This window comes from Chamaea fasciata, unplaced genomic scaffold (assembly GCF_029207755.1).
Source record: "Chamaea fasciata isolate MVZ Bird 193981 ecotype frontalis unplaced genomic scaffold, bChaFas1.0.hap1 SCAF_10, whole genome shotgun sequence".
Lineage (NCBI taxonomy): Eukaryota > Metazoa > Chordata > Aves > Passeriformes > Sylviidae > Chamaea > Chamaea fasciata.
Window position 1 is genome coordinate 21501083 of NW_027094095.1, and position 27948 is coordinate 21529030.

Sequence of the window (27948 nt, forward strand, 5' to 3'; positions counted from 1 at the left end):
AAGAGGCAGAACATAGCTTACTAAACTGCTTTACATATGTTCAATAAATCATTTATAATGAACTGTGAAACCCTTAGGAAAAAATAAATACAATAAATTAAGTTCATTTGGTAAACGCAGCTATTGACTAACTATTTAATAAAGCACTCATAACAGACCATATGAAGCATTTGTTTATAGACCACATGCTTACTAAACTATTCACCACTGAAACAAGCAACCTTTAATAAAAACCCACAAAATTTAATTCTGAATATTATTGACCTGCGCTAGTTGTTAAATACATCATTCATAACACATTTAATGAAACATTTATTCCAAGTTATGTAGCCCTCAAAACAAACATATTTTCACAGCAGTTGAAATAGCACCAGTCTTCTCTGCAGTAACTATTTCATAGCTTATGATGAATGTATTAACAATTTTAGGCTATCCTGACTTCAGACAGAAGACAGCAGAGAAGACATTCCTTTGGATGCCCAGCAGAACTGAACAGCAGGGTAGAGAAACACCACATGAACACCATGCCCTGGGAGACTTCCAGAGTAAAATCCCTGACTTATCTGGTGCTGGAATGATCCTCTAAAACAGGAGGCTGGTTTTCATTAGTCTTTGAATTCTTGCAGCTACCTTAAGACTTGCTAGTTTCACCTGCAGATTTTCAAAGCTTACCTTCTGTTTCTAAAGTGTATTTATGCCTTAGAAGTGAGCAGTGTTTTGGACTCAGTTTGGGGGAGCAAGCTGGTACAGTACCTTTGATTTGACATAGTTAAAGGGTCAAGATCCCAGCCCTTTCAAGCAGCTTAAAAAGTTAAGCAGAAAAAAAAATCCATCAAATAAAGTGGTATTAAACACCTTCCTTTAAACACCTTCCTTTGTTTGTTTTGTTAAATTATGATTTGCATGTAATAATTTGATTCTTCATTATTCAAACATCAGTCATGTCCCCAAATAAAAGAGGCAGATGCAACCACTGCTATATTTCCTGGAAAATGACCACCACCAACTTGACCTTGGGACACAACTTTGTCACTGCATCTGATTCCAATTAAGCTGTGCTTTTTTCCTTGGAAATGCTGTGCAGAGGATTTCCAAATTAGCTGTTACCTTGAAGCTTCAATAAGAGCAGAAGCTCAGCAGAATTCAATTCTGTTCATTCTTACTCCAGTGAACCCTTGCTGTTGTTAATGAAGCTGTGCCTATTTACCCAGAAATCTGGTTATTGGAAGCTGTGCCTATTTACCCAGAAATCTGGTTATTGGTAGCAAATAAAATATGCAAAGCCATAATATTCAATTTTTAAGGAGCTCTGTGCTGCATCTTCAATGCCATGGAAATGTGTTCTGAGTTACAGAACCATGCAAGCCTGTTGTCAACACCTCTGTAGGGTGACTCAGTACTGCTCAAAATACTTGCTGTATTTATTTCTCTGTCCCAGCACTATTCCCTCCCTATTCTTTTCCTATTCCAAAATTTTTCCACCCTGTCCTCTGGAGCACACAGTTTGCTTCAAAAGCAACAAAATAAAACAAAATGCCTTCAAATTCCAAATGGCTAAAAAAATGCTTAAAACGCTTAAGGCAAACCCAATTCCCTATGTTAGGACAACTAGTAGTCTCATTACTGAAACTTAAGAATCCTGCATGTATCTGCCCTGGAAAGACAATCCTGAAAAAGCAAGAATTGTGAATAAATCATCAGAGCACAAATTTTTCATCTTTTTTTTTTAAACTTACTCTATTGCTCTGTTATGATGCTCCTTTAAAAAGCAGAGCTTAAGAAAGAAGTGAGATCCTTTCTTCTGGGCAGTGTAGGTCAAGCCTCACAGAAAGCAGGCTAATTAATCCCATTTGAGTACAGTCAGAGCTGACCTTGCACAAGTTTCCTAGAAATATGCAAAAGCCTAGACAAGAAGAATTCACCCAAGAGACTAAAACTTCAAATTCTTGTAGCTAATCAGAAATTTCTGCCCTTGTTAAAACATTTGCAGTGAAAAAATACCTTGTCCCAATAGCAAAGAAAAATGTAAATAAATTATCTGCAGTCTCCTGTTTTCCTAGAATCTAACTTTAACTAGATGGCTCAGAAAAGAGCAGATTACTCAAAAAGACCCTTTGGAGCTACTGTCCTTGACAGCCAAGTTAGACTTGCACATAATACACCCACTTGGCAAATTGAATCAAACCCCTGTTGGTTTAGATGAAAACCAAATGAGACACAATAAACTGGATTTAAAACAGAACATTATTCTGACTTATGTCCAGTCTCTGCTTATTATTTTGTCAGAATTTTTTTTTAGTTAGTATTCCTTAATATACCAGAGAGAGCTGCAGGAGACAACAGTATTGTTCAATCTAGGTGTCAGTAAACACAACTGTTTCACTTATCCTTTAGTTTATATCCTTTACTAAAAGAAGATTTTGAAAGGTTTTGGAGTGAGGAAAAAGACTAGAAAAATCTGACTATTGCTTCAGAGGAGCAAACCTAACAAGGAGTTTTGCCTTAAGCCACAGAAGAAAAAATTCTGCACATTAAGCACAGAACAGCAACTAAACCAACAAACTGACAGAAAGTAGTGTTTATTTACAGCTTCTCTAAGGTGGAATGCCGACCTTTCAGCTGAAAAATCTGGAGTATTTCGTTGCTCTTGAATATGAAGGCCTGAACTGCTAAAAATGAAGATTTATTCTAATGAAGTGTAGTAATCCACTTATGGCCTCCAGTCTAATTCAGAAAATGTTAAGAATAGCGTACCTGTATTAGAGAATCACTGAGGAAAAAAGTTGAGGACCTGAAAAAAGCATTCATTAAGAAGCCAGAAACTATATCCAGAAAGACAGAGGATATGAGAGACAAAGTCCGTAGTGACATTGACCCTTCTTATCTGTCCACTAGAATGTGGACATGCATGCAAACACACATTATAGGCCAGTCTTACAAACAAACCTACTTTAAATTGTGCACATTTGCCACTGATAGGGAGTCAGCAAAAATATTGTAATAAAATTGATTCTGTCATTGTGGGATGCTCATAATAAATTCTAGAACTTGTGTGTTTGATTTCTGTCTTTGTGCCAAAGCAAAAAGAAATCATTTACTTCCAGAATCAGAGGATACAAAGCACACAACTCTCACCATTCACACAGCTGGTCTGAGAACCTGGACTAAGTTTAGCTTTCAATCCAAGAAGACAAAACATGGCAGCATATTAGCCAGAGGATGGTCATTTGAACCTTTCCAGCTGACAAATGAGAGCTGCTTACAGAAGCACCAAAACTGCACTGAAGCCAAGAATTGTGACCATCACATTAGAATGAATTCATTTTTCAGACACAAGGCAAGTGACCTTTCATTCCAACAAACATTCTACAACTTTGTACCAGCAGCACTTTAGCAGACAGTTGACGTTAAGCTATGGTGAACAAATGGCAAATAAGAAGAAAAAAAAAGTTGACAATATATTTGCGTCATAATCCTCAAGAAAAACGTAAGATGAGAACAAAGCAAAGCATTTCTCTAACTCCTCTGAAACCTGCAAGACTTTGTTTGGGGACATCCAGCAGTCACAGTCCATGAACAACATTGTACATTCTACCATTCCAGTAAACAGAATGTTGTGAAATTCAAATAACACAGTCTTGTCATGCACAGCTTGGCTTAAGCAGAACTCAAAGTTTCCTGTGCCTGCACTACAACCCTTGAGAAACAAAGAAAGGTGTGGATTTCAGCAGAAACAGACAGATAGAATAAATCACTCCTGTTTATCATACTCGTAGGTATTAAAGGCATATATATCAAGCATTCCCTCATTTATCCCTAATCCTAAAAAAAAACCTGTACAGAATTTTCATACCAGTAATAAGCTATAAAGCTCATTGCAGGTATCCTCTCTTGTATAATTACATCAAGCTTAACCTTCTTGGTGAAAAAGTTAATAACCCTGAATATAGGTTTTAAATAGGGTCCTTTGGGAAAAATGGGGCAGGATGAGACAGTGAACTGCAGAAAGAAAAGCTGAAAAGAAAAGGACTGAGTTTGCATTCACTCTTTCACAAATCATCAAATTACTAGAGGCTCATCAGTTTAGCTAGATTTTCCTGTCTTGTTGAACAAAGGCAGAAAAAGAAGAGTTACACTCCACCACTTCAGAAAATTCTCAACTAAGTGCATTATGCATGAACAAATTTAATTTAGGCTCTAGGACAAAAAACCCTGTCACATTAAAATCTTCTGCTAAATACAACCCTTCAAGCATTCTCAAGAGTAATGCAAATTGTAACTCCTTTCAGGAGAAGCCTGAACTTAATTGTAGAGACCTTAAAAAAAGATCAAGGATGCCACACTCATGATAGCCAGACAGCAATTTATTCATGTTCTAAGCCAACTGGTAAATGGTTTCTCTACTAATGACTGAGGGGCCACTACTTCCATTTCTTCAGTCTACCTCTCTACATGTAAATTAAACTTTCAGTGTTTTTACCTTCTGGAGGTAACACTATACCTCAGCAAGATTAATGAAAGAACCAAAAATTCTTGGCCTGCCCACAGGTGAGGGTGATTCTGTTAACACAGCTATTAGACATGCTTCAATAAACCCACTACATATGGTACACTACAATGAACATTATGAATGGCAGCAGCAGCATTGAAGAAATCATAAAATTGAGGAATAATTAAGACTGGGAGACCTCTGGAGATCATCTTGCCAAACCTCCTGCCTAAAGCAGGCCTAATTTCAAAGTCACACCAGATTGCTCAGGACCTTGTCGTGTTGGGTTCAGAGCATTTCTAAGGCTGTTATTTGCCAGGCCCCTGTGCTAGTAATATTCCAGTCTTGCTGTGTATTTTTCTTATATTGAGCTGGAAGTTTCCTTGTTGCAGCTTGTGATGCTTCCCACTACGCTCCTATGAGAAAATCCTGCTTCCATCTCTTCTCACCCTTCTGGAGGTAGCACTGTGCCCAAAGCTACTCCCCAGGTCTTTGCTTTTCCAGGCTAGGCAAACCCAGTTGCCTCAGACTCACAAGATTTTTCCTTTCTAACAACTAGGATATTAGTGGGTGGTTATCTGCCTCCCACTATCCTTTGCAAAGGAGAAACCTCAGACTTCGGGGATTTTTCACTTTTAATTTTAGTTCCTATTAAAAAAAAGCACACACACCCCAACTTCCCATACAGAGAGTCATGCCTGCTATTTGTTCTAGGCAATGGGGGCACCAGACAGACTTCCACAGCAGTTGATCACAGAAACACAGAACGAACTAGTCTGGAAAAGACTTTTGAAATCATCAAGTCCAACCTATGACTCAACACCTCCTCATCAACTAAACCGTGGCACTGAGTGCCCCATTCAGTCTTCTTTTAAACACGTCCAGGGGCAGTGACTCCACCATCTCCCTGGGCAGATGATTCCAGTGCTCAGCCACTCTTTCAGTGAAGAATTTTTTTCCTGACATCTAACCTAAACTTCCCCTGGCACAGCTTAAGACTGTGTCCTCTCATTCTGTCAGTTCTTGCCTGGGAGAAGAGTCCAACCCCACCTGGCTACAGTCACCTTTCAGGTACCTGTAGAGAGTGGTAAGGTCACCTCTGAGTCTCCTTTTCTCCACAACCCCAGCTCCCTCAGTCGTTCCTCACAGGGTTTGTGTTCCAAGGCCCTCACCAGCCTCGTTGCCTCCTCTGGACGCGCTCAAGTGTCTCAACGTCCTTCCTAAACTGAGGGGCCAGAGCTGGACACAAATTGGATCCAACAAGTCAGTTCCATTTGTTTTGCCACGCTTCAGAATTATTCTTGGCCCGTGGCAGGAAAAAAACAGAGGCAAGCCCTGATCCCCACTGGGTGCCTACATTTACCCAGGGATGAAACAGGCTCTACAAATCCATAGTTAAAGGCCTCTCTTTTGAAGAGAGGCGTTAATTAAGCCAGATGACAGGCTGTCATTACAAGAAATGCCTTCGGGCAACCTCATCTATTGAGCCTTCCCAGGTGTCACCCACTGCCGGCTTTCAGCAGCCCCAGCAGAGGCCTGGCACAGGAGCGCTCCCACGGGCACAGCCTGGGGGCACTCCCTGCACACCACGCACCTGGCGCTCACGGAACACGGCTTGTCCCTGCAGAGCAAGAGCCAAAACAAAACATTTGGATCCGTATTTTATCAACCAACATACATAAAACAAACACTGCTGTAACACAGAAAGGAGAAGCCAACTTTTCTTTTGTCTCGCAATGAAAAGAGTTCTGGAGCCCTGGTGATGCTGTCTAGGACATTATGCATACAGTGTCATGCAATCCCACCTGTGCCATGAATGACTAACAGACTAAACCACAAATAACACCAAAAAAAACATTCAAAGTGCAGTCCCTCTCACAGTTCTGCAGTAAATCTTACTGTAGTTGCCCACACTTGTTCAGTGCTTCATTAAGATTAAAACAGGAAAAAAAAAAAAAAAAGGAAAAAAAAAAAAGCCCAGACTACAATTCTGTTATTTCTTCGTAACAGTTAACATCTTCCAATCTGTGTATGGCCTATCTCATTTTCCCACTTCAGTGCTGGAAAAACCTATCTCCCCATCCATATGCAGCCAGGGACTGCCCCTGCTTTTGCCTCAGTTCCTACCACCACACTCAGTCCATCACCAAATTCAGAGAAGGATGATTGTCTTTCACAGCTCTCACTCCTCTATTTTTCCCACACTGTGGGTCTGGGGAGAAAAGGATGTACTTACACTTAGCTGCTTAGGAGTTTGACAGATCAGTTTGTCAGATATCTGACATCCTATTTTATTTAGAATCATTGTGCAGGTGGAAAGAAATCACCAGTTCTAAAGCTCTTAAGAGTAAGAAACCAAAACTTCAGATTTATGTTTACGGTTCTGTTTGCATCAGGTCTGCAAAGAAATAAAACATGTCCCATAAAAACTAACTTTACCTTACCTCTTTTTCATATAAATTTTCATATTCAGTCCCGTATGCAATATTAGCCAATGTTTTCCTGTTTATCGTACAAATAAGCCTGATTTAAGCTTCTAATGTAAAATTGACTGTGAAATGCATTCGAACATTACAGTACAAAGGCAGAAGAAAATTTATAACTTCTCAGGTAACATTTCTAAATACAACATAATTTTACTTCCAAATCATTAAAGTAGTTTTTCCTGTAATTTCCAACCAAGGGCTTGTCACAGCTGATGATTAAGTTGCCATTCAGAGAATACCTTCAGGGATAGCCCAGGCGAATTCCCAGTTCTTTTGCAGTTGTTTGATAACATGCACAGAGCATTTCTAAGATTTCATTTCTAACTGGCAGAGTGTAATAAATTAAGAAACAGAAGTGACATTCCTTATCAAAACCTAACACAACTGTCTATTTTTAGACCTGATTCCAGACTCAGAAGATACTTTCATTTGACTTCATTTAAATAACAGGAATACTTATCAATTTGTAGGCTGGCAATTTAAAGCATGCATTGGCCTTAATCTGCTTTGAATTAATCCTTTGCATCTGCTATTATAGTTCAAAGAAATTACTTCAATTAGGTTTAATTACTTCCTTCCACTGCTTTGGATACAGCCCTTATTATATTTCATTACCTTTCCTCATGGACTGCATGGAAAATAGATGCCTAATAGAAGTACAAAACCAACAAAATTATTAAGCAAGTATATTACATATACATAACAATACTGTACATGTATCACACTAATTAAGTTATTATCATAGTCTGCAATCATATAAATGGAATATTAGGAAGAAACTTTTCACAGAAGATCAGCAAAACTTGATTCGTTCTCTGAAGTTTTCAATACCTTTCTTACTGAATTTATAAGTACTTTTAAATTCCTGAAAGGAAACATGACTATTAAAGCACAAAAATAATTTATGCTTTTTACTCCAGGGCATTTTAAGGAACATCATCTAGACAGTGAGTTGGTTACCAATTACATTCCTTTGTACTCTGCCTGTCTAGTACTTACAGAAGTATGCAAAATAGCTTTAGTCTTTCCAGTCGCCTGGAATACCATACCCATGATTCAATACAGATCCCATAATCTCATTTTTTTTCCCAACTACAGATGGTAGGAAAGATGAAGTAAAGCAGTGCTAGTGCTATGTAAGTAAAGCAATTTTCCCCATTTTTTTTTGGATGAAAGGTCACAAGTGTTGACTTGAAAAACAAAGCCTAACTCTTTTATATAAAATGATTAATCACTATTTTGAACCAAAACAGTCTTATGTCCACTAAAGGGAAACATTAGATAAATGTTACCATAACATTTCTGGTCCAAGCAATGAGACAACCTTTAAAGGTCCCTTCCAACCCAAACCGTTATATGATCCTATGAAAACAGCAATTTTGTTTGTAATTAGTAATAAAATACTGATAAACAATAAAACTAACAATTAATAAATGGCACAGCTGTTTAGAGAATACTTTACTGCTTGAAGAAATATATGAGTAGTAGTCACACATCTCAGGCTGCTAGAGTCATAGACCTTGGAGACTGAACCATTTCAAAACTCATTTTCATTTAGCACAAGAAAATTAATGTCTCCTCCCAGTAAATACTTTTTAAGTCAATTGAATATTCAGGGTTTTATTTTAGTCCCACACAGACACCCCCCAAATAGACTTCCTAAAGTTTTATCAAACATCCTGATGAATTTTCCATTTTCCTTCTTTCGAGAATGTTGATTTCCATAAATGGATGACATTTTTCCATAGCTTGCTTTAGAGCACTTTCATGCAATGCTTCACAAGACACTTTGCAAACACAAAGGTTGCTTCATGGCATCATTAGCAAAATCCTGACAAGCTGTGGTACCTTGTCTTGAGGCCCAGAAGGAAATTCAGCTCTCTGTCCCTATTCATGAGGGGCTTAGGACTTCCCATTGAGAGAAAGATATAGCAGGAAGAAAAAACCTAAAAAGGAGCAACACTGTCAAATCCCATTTTCTTTTTAGTGTCACTGAAAATGTTTTCCTGCAGATTTTAAAGGTAAAAACAAGTTATAATCCATTTCCACAGTATCTGTGACCTGCATGATATCTGCCTTTTGGGGGATGTGCTTTTCAGTCTACAATTGTTCCTCACTGCAATGGCCTCAGGCAGATTTGAAACTGAGGATCTGAAGTAAAAGGCAAAATAGAGGAGTTCTAACAGCTCTCATAGTTTGCATTCAGAACAAGTTCACCAAAGTCAGCTTTTCCCCCTGGAATCAATGAATGGGGAGTAGTAATAAGGTCTCATGCAAGATTTCAGTGGGGAAAAAAGCACAGTCAATCTTCTTGTTAATTCGTAAATGCCACCAACTTTAACATTCGTTTTAGCAAATACCCAAAGCTGAATTTTCAGAAACACTCATTTTACAAGCCTCACCAAGAGGCAAAGAATACTGTGCAAGGAAAGCTTTAAAAAAATGCCAGCTGAGCTTCATCTCAGGTGTCTCAAATGCACAAGTGCCCATGGGAGACAGAGGAACTAACACATGCCTTTTAGACGAGTGGTCAAACTTGGAATACCGATGGCATTTAGTAAAACAACAAGGGAAACAAAATGTCTTCAGAATCCAGCACAATACAGGATCACAAGCAATTTTAGTATTTTTTTATAAGACTAAATTATTTATCAGACAAGCATACCTCTTTCAGTAAAGACCACCTACACTGCAGTCACTGTTGTCTCTTGTTCTCGTAGGATCCAACAAGGAAAAATTTTGCCTAGTCTTGTTTGACCACATTATGAAACATAGTGAAGTAGCTTCTCCAAGCTCTCTGACCGATACAATAATCATTCTCTTAATTAAAAAAAATTGGCTGGGGAACACAGTGATAGAAATAAAATCTATGATCTGCAGAAATAAGAAGCATAAAAGAACAACAAACATTTTAAGGATATAGATAGAGATATATACACACTCATTTGCTGAGTAAGAGACTGTATCTGAAGAAATAAAGGGCCTAAAAGCACAGATTCAACAGACAGTCACTAACTGTATATAAGGCTGCTTGAGTATAATCACTTTCTAAAACTACAGCATTAGTGCTATTAGAACACCCTACTGCTTCCTAAATAAATTAGGCTTACATTCAGTCAAGTGTGGAATTTAAGAGTGCAAATACTTTGTTGTACCTAGAGCTAGTGCAGGGCTGCAGGTGAGGAGGTGGTGGCACCTACAAACGTGGGAGATGGCCCAGGGGCATTGTCCAGAGATAGCAAAGCTGGACAGCGTGGAAACAGCTCACCTGGGAAAGGTTATACAGGTACTAAAAGCCCAGGAAAAATAGTGACCTCCATCAGGATGACATGAAATATGGAACCCTCCCTTTTTTCCATTCCAGCCACACTAAAACCATATTTCAGCACTCAGCAGGCACCAATTTATCAAACTGTGCAAGGGGCCTTGCCTCCTGTGCAACTCAGGGAAGCAGGGCCTACACAGAATAAAGCTGAATTTCTGCTACAGAACTTCCAGAATTTAAACAGTGTCCCCAGTCTGGGTTTATCGCCTATACATTGGCAAGCAATCTCCACTAACAGTATGAACTCTTACTCTTGAAGGAGTACTTTGGTTGTAAGAACCTCATAAAGATTTCCTGACCCCTTCTAGGCTACTCTCTCATACTTGCACCACCTTCTCAGCTGGGCCAAACGCAACTCTGCAATACTCAGGAAACTAATCCATCTTAAAAACAACACTCAAGAAAGCAAAAAGAGTTCTTGTAATCGAGTTGCGTTTTCGGTTCACGTAACAGCTATGCTGCAGCACAGAGAGGGAGGTGAGCAGCTGTAGGCTTGCAGAGGTGCCAGTCCATGAACCAGAGCTGTGCTGAGGAGAGGGGAGATGTGCTGCTCCCTGGGACACAGCCCACTGCTGACTGTGTGACTCCTGCATTACACACTTGGCTCTTGCTTGTGAGCCCAGCCTGTGCTCCTAGTTACGGCAGCAGTTACAGACAGAGCCTCTGTATTTAGGATTCCCAAAATGAAGCGCGGTTAGAATAGGGGAAGCTTTGATGGCATTTCCAGGTCCTTCAGTTCTCTGTTTTCACCTTAAGTGACCTGGTAAAACCACTAAGATACCTTAATTGGTTTAATGAAATGTGAATGGGCAAGTGGCAGCAAACAAAAAGTAAAAACACAGTATGAACTTCATTTCATAGTAAGAGCTGTGAACTGCAGAGACAGACTTCCAGGTGTGTAACAGGTACAGAGAACTCAACACTGGCTGAGATATGCATAATAAAGCTAGGATGCTGTTCAAGAAGTGTCCCCAAAAGGTGCCGTTTCTTCTCTCTGGTGTGGAGTATTCTTTCCTCTTCCCACTGCCATTCTCAAGAAAAACATTTAATAGGGTAAAGGTAATTTTTCTGTAAAAATATTTTTATTCCCTATGGAAAAAAATGAAAAAAAAGACAGAAAAGTAATAGAGACACACACAGACACAGCTGTCTGAAATACTCTGTAATCATATGGAAAAAAGTTTCAAAAGTTTTTCTTTTGGCAAAACTTCCATTCCCCAGTTACTAAAGATGCGTCTTCCACTAGTTTTTTCCCCACATTACACATTCCACAGCTCCTAAGGATCCCACAGAATGAGTCAGTCTCATTCTCCATTCCATTTTTTAAAATGTTGGGGCTTTTTGTTTCCACATAAGAAACACTAACAGCTCTCTTCTGTCAACAGCTGATTTTAACCTGCCTAGCTTGTCAGAGTTGAATGTAAACACAGGAAAACTGTAACAGTAGTAACTTGTAAATAACTTATCCACATGGCTCAGAGGACTGAGGTAGAAAAGTTTAGTAAAACTATAAGGAATTTCAGTAATCACATAAGCCCCACTGTGGATTCACATAACCTGGAATTAAAATATTTAGTCCTCTGACAAATCAAACAACAACAAAATTTACAGGAACTTTATTCTGGTGTAACTGCATCCCACAGCAGAACACAACATATCAAAACACAAAAGCCTTCTAGCCTTTTTGAATTAACCTAAAAGATAAAGTGATTTCCACTTATGAAGAAGGGTCAGATCATAGTAATTTTGAGGAGTACATACATAAACCACGAGCACATAATTTTATAATCTAATGTAAAATAATGCAATAATAATTATCGAAAGTACAAGAAGAAGCACTCTACGGGCCTCAACAGATTAGTAGTAATACCACTGTGTATATTAAAGGGTTAATAGATACACATTGTTATTTCTTACATGTAATGGCAGCCCCTCATTCCAAGAAAATAATTATGTTCAAATCTGGCTAAACAATAGATTTGGAGGAAACTAAAAGCTGATGGCTAACAAAAGGTTGTGAAACTTAGAAGAAAAATGTTAATTGGTATTTGGTTTCTGGCTTTTCGTACTTAGAATTAAATCACCAAACCTCATGGAACAAATTCTCATGTTGTTACATGCTCAGGGGGACATTTTCTTTGCAAGATTACATATAATTTTAAGGAAAAAAATTAAGAAAGAGACATAAGATACCTGATCCTACACCAAGCCAACACTGCAAGGAGCACATCGCTAGAAGAGACAGGAACTATAAATAATTCATTCATGTATCTTCTGTACAAATTGCTGTTCCCATGAAATAAACATGTTTTTCTGATTATTTCCAACCGCTCCACACCTGGCATCCTACCTGCCTAGGCCAGCATTCCTCTGGCTATTGTTAATGCAAATTGCTGAAAACATCTCTCTCATAAGAACCTACTGCTTCCTTTAATTATTAGCAAGTGTAGTGCTCCCATGTTAATTTTAAATGTCACACATGCCATGCATGTAAACAAAAACTACTTAACAGGACTGCCTTTACATCACATCACCCATTGCTCCTGAACAGCATCCCTTACAAGATCTCATCTCCTAAACCCTTCCAGTTCAGTTCCTGCCTCACCTTTGTTCTCCTCAATAGTAAATATGAAAAAGAGTATCCAGCATGGTATTTTATCCACTTTCAAATGTATAAACCAAAAATTGTCAATTTTTTCAGGTGCTTCTGCTAAAATAACCAGAATCAAAATAATTGCCATTATTTTAAATACAAATCCCATTTATATGAATTTTGTATTCATAATATAATTTTAGCTAGTTGACTGACTTAGGAAAAATTAGTATACCTGTACAGCTCCCAGAGAGCATACAAATGCATCAGCATAAGGATAACTTACTCGATATAAATTGGGACCCTGCTATCAAAAGCAGGTATGCAAGTGTGTAAAGGCAGTATTTGCATAAACACAGGATGTTCCTGAAGGGGCAGGGGGAGTACAGAGAACAGTCAGCTCAATATTTTACATTTTCTGAGATCACACAAAGCAATTCTCACCTCATCCAGCCATCATTTATTCTGTCCACAGATTCAGGAACACACCACACATTACAGTCACACGTTGTCCTTTTATACTTCCCATTCACAGAAAGCAAGGAAGCTACTGGAAGAGCAGTGGCCGTTCTTCTCTCAGCAGTCTGCAGGTTATTTACAAAAACCACCACAAAAAATGCAGCAGATGCAGCTTTTCCTTCAAAGCAACAGCAAATGCATTCCATGTGAGTATTTGGTGCTGACAACAGCAAGGCAACTGCTCCCTCAGCTTTAAGAGATGACAGGCCCAAGGCAGAGTTTTGCTTTATTTATTGAGAATATATCCAATAAATGGAGGTGCCTTTATCCACCTTGTTTACAGATCTCCACAAAAATCAATTTCTTCTAGCTCCTGGTCAGAGATCTCAGAGAAGTCTCAATCACCAGTAAGATAAAACATACCTCCACCTCTTGTTATTTATGTGCACACTTCCAGCCCTCTGTGCTATGAATCTGAATATGGATGGAGAGCAGCTGATAGGCAGGAGAAAGTATTGGGAAAGTGTCATGGACAACAACCACAAAACAAACTATCTTTTTAATATCTGAAAGTAAAACTAAAAATCCAAAATAAATGTAGAACCAATATTTTTTCTTGCACAAAATAGCTCTTTATATTATGGTAGAAGCTGCTCTGGGGAACAGATTGGTCAAAAAATTAAATTTATCCATTAGCCACCAGGAAGATAAAGAAATTAATTTTCCATTTCATGTGTAAGCAGTTGACCTTTCCTTTCCTAGAAAAAAACAGAGAAAACTTTTCTCCTCTTTAAACCACAGACAGAAGAAAAATCCTCTTAAAAAAAAAAAGTCAATCTGTTGCACAGATACTGCTTTCCTGGGAAAAGATGAGAGAACATCCTGGAAAGATCACTATGTCCAGTATTACACTTCTGGAAGGCACATAAGATACTGCTGGAATGAAACATGGCAAAGGAACAGACAAAACGCTAAAAGCTCTGCCGTTTTTTAATTAACCACACATATGTTGTGATAGTTGTGATTAAAACTGAAAATGTGGGGTCTTTTAGGTGCCTTTCACACAAATTAATCATGAATGCTTGGCAAGAAAACAAGGTGTGCTTTTCTTTTTGCTGCATGTCACTAGAAATAGGTAACAACACGTCTGTCCTTTATCTCAAGGAATTTCAATACGTTATGTCCAAGTACAGCAGCTTTCTATGATGGTTTAGGTCATACTCTGACATGCCAAGTTATCTGGCATTCGGGACTTCAGAAGAAATTGAAAAAAATGAACAAGAGATAAACTGAAGTTCACGCACAAGTCTACAAATGGCTGAATTTTGAGACAATTCCCTTTAATATGTGATTCCATACCCATGATAGTCATAGAATCACAGAATCGACTGGGCAATTTGGCCAAATTAATTTGGGCGGGGACACTTTTCCTTAAACCAGGCTGCTCAAAGACAGTGTGCCCCTGGTAGGGGGAAGCCTAAAACATCTGGGTGACAGATGCTTCATTGTTTAAAGATGAACTGCAAGACAAAACCTTTACCCATTATTGCTTTATCAAATACCTACTTAAATGTATAAGACACATCATAATTTCATGCTGGCTTTGTGGTTTTCGTTTTCATACCTCCAAGTCAGACACAAGTCCCCAGTTTAAACCAACTGAAGTGCACTGAAAACTAGAGGTTTTCTTGTCCTGGTTTAGCTATTTGGGCATCAAAATCAAATTCATTCAACCAAAGCAAGTCCTCCTGTATGACTGCAGACTGACTAGATGCTGTCTCTTCCTGGGAGGGGGCTAATATATTACCCTTAAAATATAATTAGTTTAAGGTCATTGCAAGCAAGAGTGAAAAGTGGGTTTGTACTTCTCAGAACTTAATTTTCCTTAAATTTTCAAGAAGTGAACATAAAAAAAATCACATTACAAAATTCCATGTACTGCACTCCATAAAATCTTACATGGTAATTAAGCACCACTGGACCACAATACAGCAAATCCTAGCCCTGCACATTGGGAGGTTCATTAATGCAGCTTCATTTACTTTGAAGCAATTCAGAGGTAAACGATGTAGAACAACAACAACAACAAAGTATTTAATTTAGAAACAGAATAACAGTAAAAAATTTATTTTAAATAGAAATATCCAATGAAGAAGGAGTATTAAAAAGAATTAAAAATGAAGTCATGCCAGTTTTGTTGGGTGGGTTGAAAAAGGATGGGAACATTAACCCATAACAAATAAGGATGGAGTGAGCCAAAAAAACCCCTGGTTATTACCTCAGAAATCCTGACTCTTCTCTGTAACTCCTCGTTGCATCCACCTACTACTTTCCAGCTCATTTATGCACACCTCACAAGGGGCACCTTTGCATATTCACACCTTCCCTCCCTAGAGATATAACCATATAATCCTAGGAATTATTCCAGTTACAAGAGAAATGCTGCAGCCCACAGAACTGTTGGTCAGGTTAAGACAGGCTGAGGAGAGAGCTCACATTACAGCAAACCTGCAGTAAATTCTGAGAAATGACCCTTCAGTGCAGCATCCTCCCATATGGAGGGGAGGTCACTCTTGTTCCTTTTCCAAGGATCTCTCCATCTCTTGTCATGTCAGAAGAAAGAGCACAGCATGAGAATCAAACAGGATCCAAGTACAACTCTCAGCACAGGAAAACGGATGGATGCCATGCATAAACATTGCTGCAGTCAATTTAACAGTCAAGGCAGAATGTGAATTATCTTGGACCTGATTCAAGCAGGATATAGAGGTCAACTCTATGGAAATGCTTGCATCCTGCAAATCTCTAGTAGAGAATGGAATTATGGTGAGACTCATAGCCTACCCTGCACAACAGAGCAGACGGAAACGGAGAACATGCTTCTGATGATATAGAAACTTGGGAAGCAATACCTACACTTACTGTCATGTACATAGAAGTTAAAAAAATCAAATTAATAACTAAATATCCAAGATTACAAGCATCCAAACACTGGGATCAGATCCTTTCAGACCTTCTGCCTCTCCCCTCTGAACAGCTACTTGCCAGGGTGAAAAATTCAATAAAATGAGATCAGCTTTGCTATTTTAGTCTCAAAAGTGCAGATGGAGCATATGCCTATAGATAGTAATGTTATCTGTATTACTGCAGTGTCTGAAGACCCCAATCAGACATAGGCCATTAAACACTCAGAAAAAACTCTCAAAGAAAATTCCTGCCAAAAACAGTTCACCATATGCACTAAGTGAAAAATGCAACCTGCAAATTTAATTAAACCAGTGGAGATAACCATGGAAAGGAAGTGTGTAAAAGAATTATAGATGAACATACAGGTACTGTCAACTTTGACAGCATCCTGCAGAAGAGTTACAAGCCTGTGCTGAAGGGTTTTGTTTGTTTGAAACTTGTAAGTTATGCTTCGCAAAACAGTTCTTTCAATCCTTAAATTAGATTTTAAAAATATTAAAGAGGCTATGAATTTTAGTTGGCCACCTGCTTACTTTGAGAGTGCCCTCAATCAGTTGTGGTAATAAGAACATTGCCTCACATTATGCAAATAATATTTAGACCACAGAGTTTCACTGAAGGTTTGTGATCCCTGTTGAAAGAAGGTCACATCCAGCCCCTAGGCACATGAAACCTCTGTTGTTCACTGCGTAGTATATACACAGCACACAAACCAGAAGGAAGTGTCTTCCTAGATTTCATGCTTAGTCCTCACTGTACAGTCCCATCACACATGAATTTTATTTAAGCTCTACCACATTAAGCGTACACAGTTAAAATTGTACTGGGATGACAACGTAACCCATCTTCATCATCTTCAAAACTTCCATTCAAACAAGAAGAGCTTGGAAACACAATCTCTTGCAAACTGCAATGTGTGCAAACTAAGTTACCTGTCCTATTTGCTGTAAAATATCATGGGCCAGTCTTCCCTGGGGGATTTCACATTCTTTGAAGTATTATTTTTCAATTATGCAGGAAGTGGAGTAGGAAGTAATTTATTGAGTGAAATCTGTCCTCATTTGCAAGAGCCACTGGCTGATACAGTGGAACTTGGGGACTTCAATATCATTAGGGACAAGAGTGACTACATAATTAGTAATCACTGCTAATCTAGTAGCTGGCAAGGTTACATGCAGCTACCATAGTAACAAGCATAAGATCAACTGTTTGCTTTCAAAAAAATGCCTACAGTTCACTCAGCTATTTGCCACAATTTTTAAAGTCCTGACATAGGAAATAAAGAAACATCACGCACTTTAGAAGCTATACATTTCGCCACTTTTCTCTAACAGAGGAGAGAATGCCTCAAAACAATAATTTCACTGGTTTCACTGAGAATGCCCCACTACTGACTAGAAGACAGAGTTTCTGGAGCCACAACCAGTAACAACCCTGTCACTCTTACCTAGGAAGAGTGCACAACAAACTCCAGAGAGACAGCAGGCACCCTTAGGGAGAATCCCCTTCCAAAGCATTTTTGCACAGGCTGCACACAGAAATTATTTCACGCAGTAGTCTTAGTATAAGGAAATGTTCACATCTGTCCAATCGCATTTATATTAAACTCTCACTCACATGGAACTCCAACATGCAACAAGTCTCAGCATCTCTGTCAGGGAAAAATCTAGGAACAGAGGAGGGCAAGCCACAAGGCAGAGTCAGAGAGACACTCTGGGCTGAAGCGGAAAGGACACACAGTTGTTCTGGCTTCCCATCCGCCGTGCCACCACTTAGTTCAAATCTACACCTACAGATTTCTGGGGTTTTTTTCCTGTTTCCACACAAGCTCAGGGCGAACCCTAGGGAAAGGAGAAGGGTGTAGCTAACAGGTTTATATTTTCAGGAAAGAATGAGCTTAGTGTCATGTCAAAATATACATATTGTTTTGAATTTCCTTGTTAGGGAAAAAGCTGTAGACATTAAAAACTTATATACAAGTAAATATCTTGAGCTAGACATTTAAATTACTCCTGTGGGATGTTTGTCTGAGAAAATCCAGCTTGCCTTATGGCAATGCTAATCTTCTCATATCTGTTTCACTTTTTATCCTTGCACCTGCCTGTATTAACAAGATTAAGAATTAAGCTGGAAGAGGGTTGTCTGTCAAGGAATACCAATTAATCTACTGATTTAACCATCAGAATAACAATCAAATGGAGTTCCTGGCCCAGGCAAACAGAAGGGTTTTATTGCATTATAATTCAAACTCTAAGTCATGCTTGTGGCAGGCTATGTCACCAGACTGCAGAGGAAACAATTAGGAGGGTGAAAGAGACATTGGAGTTTTCTTGTAAAAGGATTCTTACTTAACTCTTATGGCCAAAAGGAAGATTTTGCATATGATCTTGCAACAGAATTTTAAAAAAATTAAGAAATTCTGTTTTCCAGATCACTGGCAGGCCCACCCTAAGTCATTTAGGGAGTGTTTAAACAGGAGTGCACATGCTTATCTTTGTGAAACCAGGCTCCATTCGCAGAGCTCACATCTTCTCATCTCAAATCACAACTCTCAGTTGCATCACTGCTGTCTGACTAAAGGAGTTTGTTACCATCTAGCTCCAAGCAGAACCTGCTAGTTCAGGGAAGTTTCTGCACTCGCAGCAGACTTTGCCATATTTCTTAACATAAGCTACCACAACCTACAAGTCAGACAACTCAAAAAACATCCGCATACCACAGACCCACTAGTTGAGAATGAATGAATGAATGAATGAATGAATGAGGAAAAGAGTGCAGCAAAATAGCAGGTTTTTTTCAAAGCTGAATGGCCAAAAGTAGTGCTAAGGATTGGATTCATGGAGACACCTAAATGTTCATTATCCGGAAGCTGTTTTAAAGTTTTGCAATTTATCCACTTCGTTAATACGCTGAAAGCATCGGCTATGATAGGCCATCCCAAAGTTTGAGATAATCAACTCTACGCTTAAAGATCCGATTGCAAATAACAAAGAATTCACAGATCAGTTTTACTTGCTGAAAGAAACAAAGCGCAAATACACTCAAGGTATGCGCAGAAAGCAGCAAGGCAGATAACAAAGGGCTCTGAAACAGACCAGATAACAAACGGGTCTGTAAGTGAGCACTCCAGGCACAGGAGAGTGACTCCCTGCGAGTGACAGCGCCGCAAGGGAACAAACGCGGCTTGTTCTGGACTGACCGCACTTCCGCCTCCTCCCCTCCCATTCAATCCCGGGGCCACCGATGCTCCCTCCATCTCCATGGCATGCGGGTTCCAAACACTTCTACCTCGGGGAGGGAAGCAGGCTGGAGAAAGCATGTGATCACGCGGTAAGTTTATGCTATTATTTGCTGGCGTGAAGGGGGAAAGCCCGCTATCAAATAGGTAGCTTAATTAGAAAACGCGGTTAAATACTGAGTATAATTGTGTGGAGCGTGTGGAGCAGATTCAGCAGGGGAGTGTGTGCTTAAGGAGCAACTGGGACAGCTGTGAACATCTGCAGCCGTTGCTTTAAGAGCAGTAAATGCTGCACGGTTAGGAAAAGAAAATAAGTTGCCCGTTTTGCCCTTTGCACTGGAAGTCTGTTGCCCAAATGCTATTGCTGCTGAAGGAATTCAGCGTAGCCAAAGTCAGCTGAGACAAACCAGAGCCCCTCTCCCCCCTCCCATTATTCGGTGCACACTTCTCTTCCCGCTAGCTCACAGTTCTGACAATGCAGGGAAAGAGAGAAAGAATGGCAGAGGGAAGCAGAGCACAGCCGTGCGTTGCAGAATCTCTCCATGTTCATTTGCCAAACAAAGCCAGTACTCAAAAAGACAACGAAGATGCAATAGGACTACACCAAATCCGTGCCTCTGAGCAGCGAGGGGCTCTCTAACAATGCGTTCAAGCAACAGATAGAGATTTACCTTCAAAATGCAGGCCATGTTCTTTCTCTATCCTTCCTAGCAAAGAGCAGCAGGATTCTACTTTGTGAGCAGCAGTTCCAGTGTCAGGCAAGAGGCTGGTAGAGCTGCAGAACTGCTAGAGCCTACATTCCTGTAGATCCAAATAAAGGTACCACGCATCCAGGATCCGTTAGTCATATTAGTCTTTTTACGCCCCGTTCGTTCCACCCCTCGGCTCCTGCCACTGGCTGGGCGCCAGCCCAGCGCCTCCCCCGTCACATGACGGCCTTTGATTCATGGCTCCAGTGTGCGCGTTCGTCAGCGCCGGGACGCGCTCGGGCGGTACCGTGCCTGCGGACCGCGAGCTGCACCGTGCACGGGCTCTGCCGTGCCTGCGGGACGAGCGGCGTGGTTGTGATTAATCCCCCGGCAGCCCTCTCGGTGCTCTCAGGAGGCGGCTGCTGGCACTTGGGCAGAAAAGTCCGAACTCTCTCTATTATTGGGGCTGTAAAAATCCTTACGCTGCTTGTTAGAGTGCAGGATGTTTTATGTTCAGCGCTTTCTACTGTACAGCAGGCTTCCCTTTGTCTAAATTGCTGCCCTATGAGAAAAAATCATTATCAGCAACCAGCCCAAATATGCTACCAGAGGTGTTTGCATTGTGCTGTGCGCACCTTTTTCAGTAAAGAGCTGGCATCCATCACAGGGAATGGAAAGCTAGGGTTGGTTTGTGAAGTTTTTTTTTTTTTTGCTTGTGCAGCTTTCTTTGGACTTTCTGAAGATAAGAAAGTAGGGTAAAGTGCAGATGAATAAATTCAGCTGTTGAAGAAATCTTTCACTTTGCATAATGTCATAAAATTCAAATTCCTCCCTTACATAACATACTCCATATATCATAAAGGTTTTACTTCATATTTGTCACTTCTCCTGCAGTCTCTTTCTCTCCTTTTTACATTTTGTCAGTACTTCTCATTACTTCATCTTGGAACCTCTTGCGTTTTCTGTACTTGGCACCTTCCCTGTATTACTTTTGTGCCACATTGCTTCGCTCCTTCTACTTTAGTACCAAAAGCTTTCCGGCTCTCCTAATAAATTCCTTGTAGTGGATGTCTTCATCCTCTCTGCAGCAACTCAGGGTAGCTGTTTACGTGCAGGCAATACCCTCCAGTTGATGTTATGGAGCCCCAAGGAGCCCCTCAGTGTGTGGGAGCCAGAAGGGGTTAATGCTGTGCTGCACATTTAACAACCAATACTGTTCCCTGCCTGGCAAGCCTCTCCTATCCAGGTGCAATCCCTCAAGACAGTAAGTAGGTTGAAACTAAAGGAACTAGATGTCCTCATTTGTATGCAGGGGCAAATCCTCCTCAAGAGCAGAAAAGAAAGGGCCTGGGGGAATTTCTCCTGCTCACACTCCTTGGCTGCCTTCCTGTGCATTTCCAGAGAAGATGCCAATGTGTTTGGCCTTTGCATCAGCATCCAAAGTACTGTGCTCTACACAGGTTCTGCAAACTCCTCAGCACCTCTCACCACTGGAAATCCGCTTCCATGTTCAATTACAGCCACAAGCCAAAACTCTTGAGCTGAAAATTGTGAAATCACTGGGAAGACTAATGAGAAAGGACTTAGTGAAGTTTCTAATTGTGTTGACTAACATGAGGAAATATCTAAATGACAAGTCAATGGAAGAAGGTGGTAAAGGAGGGACAAAGAACCTTCTATTATTCGAGGCTACCACCAACCAGTGTTAGATCATTCTGGACAGCAGTTTATGTGTCTTTAAGTACTGGTTACTCATAAGGAGTTCTATAACAAAGTTCTGTTTCTTAGTGAATAAGATAAACAAATAAATCATTATTTCATGAATAAATATAATTGTCTGTTTTTCTCTCCAGTAGTCAAGAATAGAGTTTTCCACAGAGCAAAACTGGTCTTTTCACCTGTGTGATGGGAATGAAAGAAATTTTCATCTGAGGCAAATGAAGAATATTCCACACCCTTCCCACCCTCCACTGTACCAGCTCTATTTAGAATAAAAGGAATGAGACTGGAGAGAAGCCGTCCTGGAAAGGTCAACCATTTCAACATGTCCAAAGCATTGAGAGATTTCCAGTGAATTATATTCCTTAAGGAAAGGCAGAGGCAGGGGTAGTTGTCTTGTTTTAAGCATCTCTGACATACTTTGATTCTAAACACCACATCAGACAAAATGAGGTGAACTTTAACTTTTGGACTTTTTGTAAATGGATATTTATCTTAAAATACTTCATCATTACTGAACATCAACAACAGCCATCCTTCCCTCTTTCTTTCAGGAGGGATATGAGATTTCACTTTATTTTCTCCTTGGGACAAAACTGAAGGTGTGACTTGAGCTGAGGTCACCACAAAGAGCAACAGGAAGTCCAGCCTTAGGCTGAGCTTTTCAGAAAAACTACACGAGGAAAGGCATTCACCAAATTATAAAAGCAAAGAGCCATTGTAAACACATCATTCTATGAGTCTAATGAAGTGCTTTACCTGCACTTATGATACTCTTGAAATAAGCTTTAGGCCAAACATAACTCACATAAATTTCTGTTGCGCTTGCAACTTTCCATCCAAAATTAACACGGTTGTTGTTGCCTGGTAGGGATGTCAAAGGCAGTGTGGATCTGCCTTTCAAGTCTGAGTCATTGTGACAGGCCACACAAAGCCACTGCTTCTGTTCTGAGGACAAAGACCTTTAGTTCAGAGGACAAAGACCTTTTGTGTTTTCCATCTAGTCCAAACCCTTCCGATACTTCCTATTGCGAAGTAACCTTGGGGGAAATATGGTTGTGTGGGCAGCAGCCCTTTTCAGTTCTATTTCTTAAAAACCAATTCTGTCATAAGAAATCAATCCTTTGTGGAGAAGGCTGATTAAGCCTTAATTTTCAGAGATTAATACAGCTACACAATCGCAGCATCCAAGCAGGAGTTTGTAGTGCCAGTGTGGGTAGTTCTGCTGGGCAGGCTGTGCCATGAACAGTTGGTTTGTTTGGTGGCTGGACACTGGCACTGATGAAGCTGCACTTTCACCTATGGTAAGAACTTCAAAGCCAAAACCTCACAGATTTAAACAGGAAGTTAATTTTTTAGTCCCACATCGGTGTTTTAAAAGTGCAGGCTTCGAGAAAGTCTGAAAGCTATTAACTCACTGATCACTGAAATCAGACACTGGTTCATGTAGTGAAAATGTGCCAGAAAGGAAGAACCTGTTCTTACACTTGCTGCCACTGCAAAGTTTTATCAGACAAGGGTGATGCAACGTGGCATTTTTCACCCTTGAGGTGAAACCTGAGTCAGTCGCAGAGTAACAGATCTGGTCTGCTGTTATCCAGAGATCTCATCTTCTCAGCCTTCTGTATCAAGTTGTCCTTACCTCATGTAACTTCACCACTCTAAGTAAAAACTTTAAGGTACCCAGCAGCCCAATGCCATGGCAGAGATAGAGGATGAGATGATTAAAAAAACAGCAGGTTATGCTTTGAACAGGAAATCTTATCAGGTTATCCAAATGCTACATGGAATTTTAATTTAAAACACTTAATAATGCCGATTTTCCGGGTAAGAAAAAAGGCTTGATCAAGCCTGAGTACTTCATATTAGAGGTGAAGCTCTGCTACATTCTGGAGTGGGGAAGCTGAGGAGAGCAAGTGAGGCTTGTTACAGCCCAAATTCTACTGTTACTTTTCAGAATATCCTTACATCTTAAAGCAAGCTTGCCATGTGCACATTACTGAAATAGCCCGTATATATTGCCCTGCCCAGCCTCCTTCTCAACAGAAGTCATCTGAACCTTATTCAGCTGCAGGACAACTCCTTTTTTCCATTAAAGAAAAAGAAAAAAAAAAGTGTTTAGTCATGGAATACTTCTGCATGTCTCACTGGCAGGAGACAAGGTTTGCTCCGCACAGTTCCTGCTGTTCGAAATTCAGCTCATCACCTCACTATTATTCAGTGTCATGGTAACAATTTAGCACAGCCACACAGCACTTGCAGCCCTTGCATATTCTGGTGTTTCCCCCCCCTCCAGCCCCATTCTAATGCGCACCCACAAACACTCAAACCAACTTTCTTTCAACTAAACATTCTTTTAAAAACAAACAAACACAAAAAATCGAGTGTTGGCCACACCTAACGGTGCATGAATATTCAGAGATTAAAACGCAAAGGTCTGTAGAAGTTCCAGAAAGCAGACAAAAGCAAACCCTACAAATCAGTAATCTTTTCAGACTGTTGACATTTTATTTTCAGTGCATGCTCATCTGAGAGCTTCAGGTGTTTGTTTTCAATGACAGTTATTAACCCGTGATCATTTTACACTGAACTACAGATTGTTGGGCTTTTTTTATACAAATGACAAAGTGTGTGTCATCTGTTATTTGTAGTTTATTTTCTTAATTAAATGTGTTTTAACAGAAACAATGGATTTTTTTAAAATGCAAGGGAAAAAAACCCAAACCGAAACAAAACCCTCACATGCTTAGAGAAGAGCAGTGTCTGTCCCAGACATCTTTCCTCTAATTAAAACAGACTAAGCAACTCTGAAGAGTGCTGTGTCTGCTTATACCACCAGCTGTTTTGCCTGAATGAAAATACTATGATAAACAAATGTATAACTTGCTGCAGTCTCCAGGAGAAGACTCACCAGTAATGTTCTGAAGGTCGTTCTAAAGCTAAATTATGTGTTTGGAAATGCACTGTCATTTGTAGGTAACTGCTGAATAGAAAATATGAAGTTTTTTCATTCTTTGCTCTATTATCAATGCTTTACACTCCCACTATTTTTATGAGATAAAACTGACATCACAAAAATACTGATAGTGTTTCACACTGAGATGTGAAACACTCATGCCATGTCAGTTTATCCTCTAATGAGATTTTATCCTGGAGAATACAGCTGTGCGCATAAAAGGAGCTTAGGAAAAGGAACTGGTGACAACTTCAATCATGGCTTGGAAGACCTTAAATTGGAACAAAATTTAAAAGCAGCATTTCAGCTTAGGAGAATGCCCTCTTCTGAACTAAACAGAGACATACCCTGCCTGCTTCCTCCAAAGATCCAGCCTGTTTTTGTGGGCTCTGTCTTTATCCAAACAGTTTGTCTTTAAAACAAAAAAAAACAACCAAACTTCTCCCTTCCCAAGGCTTTATCTAATGTTTCTTTGCACTTGAAAGGAAAACCTTAAAAGTGCAGCAGAAAAGACAAATATTTAATTCAGGAGTGAATTAATTTCAGGAGAAATTAATTGCAGGGCAGGGGAGAGAAGGGTGGATTTTTAAACCACTCTCAAGTAACATCTAAAGGGTCTCAACCCCAGCAGTGTCAGATCTGAGCCACCTTGGTCAGCAAGATCCCACTCACACCATCACAAAACAGGACATAAACTAGCCCCGAGTGTAACTTGTGGTCTTGTTTCGGGAAGTGATATGAATTAGCATTATTTACCATGCTATAAATTGATCTTTAACACAATTACCATAATTTTAGGAATAAAAAAGGTTTTCACGGATTTTTTTTCCTGTTATGGTTATATTTTGTTCAGTTATGGCCACATTGTTTAGGCATGCAGAAAAGAGTTTGATTTGTGCAACCACAAAAGTAAACACCATTTTCTTGGTAGCAGAGGTGTCATATGAGGAATTAAACAGAAGATGGTCAGAAAGTCACGAAAAACACCCATTCCTGTTTTTAAACCTCATTCTGTACTTGATTCCTGAGTTATGAAACCAATTGAACTATACTGAAATGCAACTCTACTCCTTCCATTAAGATTCTCTCCATGAAATTCTGTTCTTGGCAAATTTAATGTCTTACCTAGCCACAGCATGAGCAACAGCAAAAGCTGTTTATAGATCTGGAATCATGAGCTTTACTCCTCTGAATCCAAATAAACTGCTACCCTACTGCCCCATTAAATCCACACACTCCTTGGAGCCTTCATTAGCCATCATGCTGTGCCCTAATGCCAACTGACTTTGCTCCACTGGATATAAAGTGAAGAAAATATCTTGTTATTGCAGTTATTTTCACCCATAAAAGTTGCCAGTAGCAAAGCACTGCCATACTTTGAAGAGTCCATCTCAAACTATTGACATATATACTCAAGGAAAACACCTTTACATCTTTTGAAACATCTGACAGCTCTCATACGAATTTTTAAAAAAACCTATCCCATGCAATTGTTTTAACTATCAATTTTACAAGTTTACAGCTGACAACAATCTTGCCTTCAACAGTTGTCTACATTGCTGTGTAATAGTGACCTAGAAGGTTAAAAGATGCATTTATAAGGGGATCTTAAGGTGTTTAATAAATTAAAGAACTTTGAATATTGCCTTGATGCGCCAAACAGCAACCTTGAAATCAAAGTTCCAGCACTGAACACAAGACCAAAGAAATACAGAAATTCAGCCTGAGTATACAGATCTCAGAATTGTTTAATTACGTGATCACACCAGTCTTTCCCCAGAGGAAGTTTTGGGGTTGTTGGTTGTTTTTTGGTTTTAGGTTGGTTTGGGGTTTTGGGGTTTTGTTCCATTTGTCCACCCTTTTCTAGTTCAAAAGATGAAACTTCTAAAAGATGAGTTTGAATCAGCCTTACATGAATATGCTGTTTCCTACAGAATCACTGCTTCATTTACTGGAAAAAAATGATACAGTGCATGAGAAATGGTTTTAAAGAAAAGCTGCAGAGGTCTGATGATGTAAATCATTGAAAGCAGCTGTAAAGAGGTGGATTTTGAACTCATCTCTAACAGAAATCCACTGCAATGATCTCTGATTTAATAGCTAGGCACTGGTATTATTTTCCCTCATTTTCTGCACTCAGAATTTGAAACCATAAGGCTTTATTTACCAATGCACTGGGTACTTGCAGCTGCAATTGAAGGTAAGAGGACTTATATTTTGATGATACTAATTGATACATAATGCTGAGTGCTCTGAAAAAAAAAAAAAAATCTTAGGCACCCGGTATTGGACAGCGACATAGAAAGACACATTAATTCTTTTCCCTGTGACTCACTTTCTTTCCTATAAAACAGTAATAATTTTAAATGTCAGGGTGTCATATTACAGTGAATGGCATAGGAGTGTCCATTAGGAAATTAGGCAACCTATCTTCAGGAAGTGCTTTCACTGTCATGAAGTAACATGTGGCACAGAGCCACACTGGGGCATGGTGGAGCAAACAGAATATTAAATAGCTGCTTTCCACCTGCATCTTGCCAGACCATGAACATAAACAAGTCAGAACCACTAGAACAAAAACATGTTATTAATCATATAAATTAAAACTATGTTTAGAAGATAATTAAGATAATAAATAATTTAAAATATTTAGGACTGCAGAGGTAATCCCATTGGCATTTGAAATTTTGAATGCTTAGATTTCTTATTTAATACTGGTTTTGTATCCCAGAAGCCAGAGGCACAAATTCCATCTCCTGCCATTACTGGTAACCCTGTCATGTACCACTGTAAATTTTTCTAACTTCCAGAACCATCCAGGCTGAGAAACCAACTCACACAAAAGCAGCCACTTCTAGAGCTGCAGTACTAGGTACATCCTTTCCCTGACAGGTGGTAGCAGCAAAGAAAGGAAGATCCTGCCCTGTGACACACTCCAGTCTAGTAAATACTGAATCCTGAATCCAGCAACTCAGTTACTGAACAGGAGACAGCTCAAGTCCTCCCTATCACAGTATTCTTTCTGAG

At 39.6% G+C, this 27948-nt stretch overlaps 1 protein-coding gene across 3 annotated transcripts in view; it reads right to left on the reverse strand.

Annotated features, from left to right (window-relative positions):
- Nucleotides 1-20449, reverse strand: part of ST6GALNAC3 (ST6 N-acetylgalactosaminide alpha-2,6-sialyltransferase 3) — a 213742-nt gene extending 193293 nt beyond the window's left edge. For all 3 annotated transcript variants that reach the window (XM_066192628.1, XM_066192627.1, XM_066192629.1), the window contains exon 1: nucleotides 20229-20449. In XM_066192628.1, coding sequence (XP_066048725.1) covers nucleotides 20229-20246 — 18 coding nt within the window. In that variant the 5' untranslated portion in view covers nucleotides 20247-20449. The remainder of the gene's footprint in view (nucleotides 1-20228) is intronic.
- Nucleotides 20450-27948: the final 7499 nt, after the last annotated feature.